Raw genomic sequence first — 5,000 nt, forward strand, 5'->3', positions numbered from 1 at the left:
ACAAGTTGACGACCTCTTGCTCTAAAGTACCGCCGATGAAGGATGTGTAGGCAGAACGAGAAGAGGAAGGTGACTCAATCCATAACCAGTGTCTAAAATGTGCTCTTGTGCCAATATCGATGCCTTTCACTGTGGCACTCGCAGTCACAAGCACAGGTTTCCTTCCTCTTCTCTACCTCTTCATGCTATCTTCATTGTAGTTGGTTATATGTTTCTTATTCGTTCATGACAGCACAAAAATACAAAAAAAAAAAGTTGCTTTTTGTCCTCTCATAAAACAGCAATACTTCTTTCACACTGAGTATAAAGAAAATAATGAGCATTATAATATGGATCATATACAACAATTTTAGTCAACTGCTACATTGATAGAACCTGTTATATGGGACATATAAGTCTCTATACTCAATATAACAAACAAAAAATAAAACACTAAAATGGCTCTAGTTTTACAATGTGACTGAAAGAGAGTGGGAAGATTCAAGTTATGTTGCTTCAAGCTGCCTCGCTTTTAAAGAAAACCTATCCTGGAAATTGGGCAAGCGAATCCATCCCTGTCCGCAATGGGTTAATCTCAGAGTGGAAAGTGAGGTTCTCATTAACCCATACACCCAAGTCTTGGAAGATGTAAACCCACTCTAGCTCTAGCCCTTGTACTCACAGTCTTTGGTCATGGACATCGTGTTTCAGGGCCATTGCTTTCGATTTGGCTGCTGAGATATTAAGCCCGACCCTGCGGCATTCCTTAGACATTAAGTCCAGACACTGGGCCTTTCTTAATATGTTCTCATTTCTTCTCCCTGTAAAGATAGCAGCAAGATCATCTACATAAATAATGATCTTGCACCCTGCTAGGAGTAGAATGTTGAGGATGCTTGACATGAGGGTGTTAAACAGAGCCGAGCTAAGGTCCAAGGATGCAACTGGGACTCCCTTCAAAGTGACCAGGACTTGCCTGGTTGGGTGCTTTCCTTTGGAGAGTCGGGAAGCTCCCACCACCTTGGAATGAGCGGTCATAACCTCAAGATCATACATTATTGGAAAGCCAAGAAGCACCACCTTGGTTTTCCTGTCATTAGGAGTCAGTGCTGATAAGCTCACCTTTCGCCCATCCAGGAGCATATCTGTCTCCTGGAGGAAAGTGAGTGTGGCAGGGGTGCCACACACAGCAAACACGTGGGCTAGTGCGAGCCCCCCTGGGGGGAGGACCAGTTGGGTGCGACCCCACCAACTAGATTAACACCTAGGAATACTTGGTCATCCCTCCCCAGAGAACCCACTGCTGGAAAGCCACCTCAACGGGAGGATGAGACTGGCCAAATGCAGAGCAGGCTCATCCGAGGAAGGAACTCAAGCCCCCATGCACAACAAGGTGGTTCCTTTTGTGGGGAGCCGCGTTTTCCCTGCACCGGATCTCTTATGCTACCTAGTCGGACAGAGTGGTAGTGTGCGGTCGACGTTAGCTTAGGAAAAAAAGAGGTGTTTCCGATATTCTGATCCGGCCAATCAGAGCCGAGTTTGGCGATGCAGGAGCTGCCGAGAAAAGCTGATGCTTCAGGTACTCCCCCCTTAGTGCGGCGACCGAAGGGGAGCAAACGATGTCGGTCCCTAGTATCTAATGTAAGCTGGCTTGGCACTATCGATGGTGATGACTTCGTTATTGGTGCCTCTCTGTATCGTCAGTGAGGACTGAGGACGGGAAAGGGGCCGTCGTAGGGCGGGTGCAGGGGAGGACAGATGGGTCCAACATGGACGAAAACGTGTGTGCAATCCTTGAGGTTTCTTGGAATGTAAGAAGGTCTTGATCTTGTTGGGCGGGTTGCTTGAGGCTGTATTTGGTTGTTGTATTTGCTGATGCAGGATAGCCATAAAGGAGACAGGGTCATCAAGTCCTTGAGGGGAATCAGCAAAGAAATTCCCAGGGAGGGCGAGGTTTGTGCCATACAATAACTCAGCAGAGGTGCATTGCAGGTTAATTTGATGCTGGGAAGAACCAGGGGCACCGATCGAAGAGCTGTCTTGATCTACCGGTGAAAATGCTTGACCATACCATTAGTCAAGAAGTGGTTTGCTGTGGTGTGTATTCATTTGGAGTCAAGTAGATGCATCAGAGTAGTACACAGCGAAGATTCAAACTGCCGTCTACAGTCTGTTATGATGACTCCCTGAGTGCCGTAGCATGATACCCATCCAGCAATGAAAGCTCTGACTACTGTGGCTGCTGTGATGTCAGGGATGGGGAAAGCATCAGGTCAACGAGAGAATCTGTCAACTGCTGTGAGGATGTAGGAACGTAGGAGGAGGTCCTACAAGGTCCAGGTGTATGTGCTGAAAACGTCGGTCAGGCACAGGGAAACTCTGGAGGGTAGATCTGGTGTGACGTTGGGTCTTGTTCCTTTGGCAGGCGATGCAGGTTCTACTCGAATCACGTATGTCTTTATTGATGTTCGGCCACACGACTTTGCTTTTGACAAGGTGCTGTGTCGCCCGAATGCCAGGATAACTAATGTCATGGTATGCTGAGAATACTTGTTGTCTCAGGGAAGGGGGAATGTAAGGTCTGGTGGTCCGTATCTAGACATCACAAAATATGCTAGTGTTAGAGTTGGGTACCTGGATTTTCTCGAGGCGAAGACTGGTCTGCAGGCCTTTAAGTCCCGGGAGGTTGATAGCGTCAACAGCAAGGTTGTGGGTTCCACTGTTGTGCCTGATATTTGATGTGAAGTGGGTAATGAAGTCTAAGTGATGCTCTTCAATCAGGGGATATCATTGCATGGAGAGTTGACTAGGGGTTTGTGGTCCATGAACAGCACGAAATCGCCGCCCTCGACATAGGGGGTGCAAATGTTTGATAGTGAAGTATGCATCGAGGAATTCTTTACTCAATGCACTGTGCTTTTCTGGTCGGTACAAACCTTTGGAGAAGAATGCTAGGGGTTGCCAATCTTCTTCCATGTTGCTGTAACACTGCCCCTACTATTGTTTCTGAGGCATCAGCGGCGATGCTGATAGAAGGATCTGGGCGTGAATGAGCGAGAAGGGTAGCTTGGGAGATGGCTGTCTTGACTTGCTTGAAGGCAGAAATTGCAGTAGGGGACCAGTCAATCGGAATGGGACGCCCTTTTCTTGTAGGCTGAAGAAGGTTGTTGAGCAGGTGTGTAAGCTGGGAGCAGTTATGGATGAACCATCTGTAGAAGTTCACCCTACCCAAGAATTCATGGGGCTACTGCTGGGTGACATTCGTTAAAACACTAGCTTGTCTGTCAACTTCATCTTGTAATAAAATCTCCGAGAGTGTTGATTCATTGGCCATGATATGTTGGCAGAGTGATTGAGGGTCATAGTTCGTTAAATTGCGAGAAGTTTTGATAACTGGTTTTCCTTTGATTTCTGTATATTTAAAGTCATGGTCAAAAATTCATGGTCAGCAATTTGGCATGGGATAGCGTATGTATGTATGATGATATCGGTTTGTTTGTTATTATGACATCTAATATGGATGAGGTATTTTCTGTAAGCCTTGTAGGCTTATTTATGAGTTGCTTTAATTTATTCTTCTTAACATTTCCATTTAACTTTACATTTGACTTATTGTGATCGTCCTTTAAGTCGCCTAAAATAAAAAGTAGTTTCCTTTCCATTGACATTTCTTTTCAAGATATTCGACTGACTCAGTGGTGGCAGGAGGGTGTCTATAGATGGCGCTATAAGGAAGGACAGATGCATACCCAGATGTCTTCTACCGCTGTATTACTTACAGTTGTAGAGGAGATCTTGTTAGATTTAAGGGTATCTTGTACATATATGCAAACTCCACCTACTCGACTAACAATCATCTATAAACATGAAAATTTGGCATGTTGATAAAATTGTTTGGTTCTTGGCAAAGCAAATTTTCACTAATACAAATAATATAAATATTCCTCTCCTTAATTATCATTTCAATATCATCTAAGTGACCCAGGAGTGTATTTGACTACCGGATTTGCTGACCGATTGCGGCGTCAAACATTCTGCTCGGTTTTGTACTTGTTTCTGTTTACGAAAACCTTTATGTTATTATAGAACACATCGGATTCCATAGAAAGTTCTGGATTTGTCTCTTTGTCACTTAAATTACAGTGAAGCTATAATAATATTCATGTATCGTCATAGTTTTGAAGGCTTTCGCATTTGCCATATTGTCAAAATTATTAATGAGGAAGTCTTCAATATCTTCTTCGTTTGTATCTGGATGACAGCTCATAATATATAAATACACTACATTGGGACGGTCGGCACCTTTAAGGGGTTTTGGTGTATTGCGTTCCTCACATGTTTTTCTTTATTGTTTTCTCGAGGTAGCGGTGACGTAACTTTCCTCGTCATGTTGATGGGATTGATATGTTCTCGCTCGTTCTCATACTGGTTATTGATGTCTCTGCTTTGTTCCTGGGCAAGTGCTTGTGTGGCACCGGGCGGAGGCGGGGGCGGCTGGCGTGTCAGCAAGGCGCGAGTCTATTGGCTCGGTGTGAGCACAGATGCAGGGGACGGAGTGTCATGGGAGGTGGTGGGGGAGAGCTAGGAGAGGCGTTGATCATGGATACTGCCATGGGAAGTGGGGGAGGAGGTTACGAAGTGTCAGGGGAGGGTGAAGGTGGTAGGGAAGAGCTAGGAGAGGCGTTGATCGTGGATACTGCCATGGAAAGTAGGGGAGGAGGGGATAGAGTGTCAGGAGAGGATGATGTTGATGAAGGAAAGCTAGGAGATGCATTGGTCATGGATACTGCCATGCAAGATGTAGGTGGGGGATGGTTGTACGTGTGTTTATTTTGTGGCGTGGAGGTAGAGGACATTCTGGTAGGGGGAGGTGATGTAAATGGGAAAGGTTCGTATGTAGACTGGTCATGGGCGGGGGTTGGGAATGGTGGGAGGGGGTTGAGGTTGTTGTGATGGATGCCTCCTTTCCGCATTCCTGCGTCTGGGGAGGCATACCTTACCTAATCACTCTGTTCAGTGCA

The 5,000-nt window shown here is 45.8% G+C and overlaps 1 protein-coding gene across 1 annotated transcript; it reads right to left on the reverse strand.

Annotated features, from left to right (window-relative positions):
• Positions 1 to 1,608: 1,608 nt before the first annotated feature.
• Positions 1,609 to 2,513, reverse strand: LOC147471694 (uncharacterized). Its single transcript, XM_086537482.1, has 3 exons — positions 2,330 to 2,513; positions 2,120 to 2,221; positions 1,609 to 2,024 (listed from the first exon to the last, which is right to left on the reverse strand). The coding sequence occupies exons 1-3, from the start codon at positions 2,511 to 2,513 to the stop codon at positions 1,609 to 1,611; spliced, it is 702 nt and encodes a 233-aa protein (XP_086393608.1).
• Positions 2,514 to 5,000: the final 2,487 nt, after the last annotated feature.

Source organism: Penaeus japonicus, unplaced genomic scaffold (assembly GCF_977035675.1).
Source record: "Penaeus japonicus unplaced genomic scaffold, GWHDUDI00000001_assembly GWHDUDI00000006, whole genome shotgun sequence".
NCBI lineage: Eukaryota > Metazoa > Arthropoda > Malacostraca > Decapoda > Penaeidae > Penaeus > Penaeus japonicus.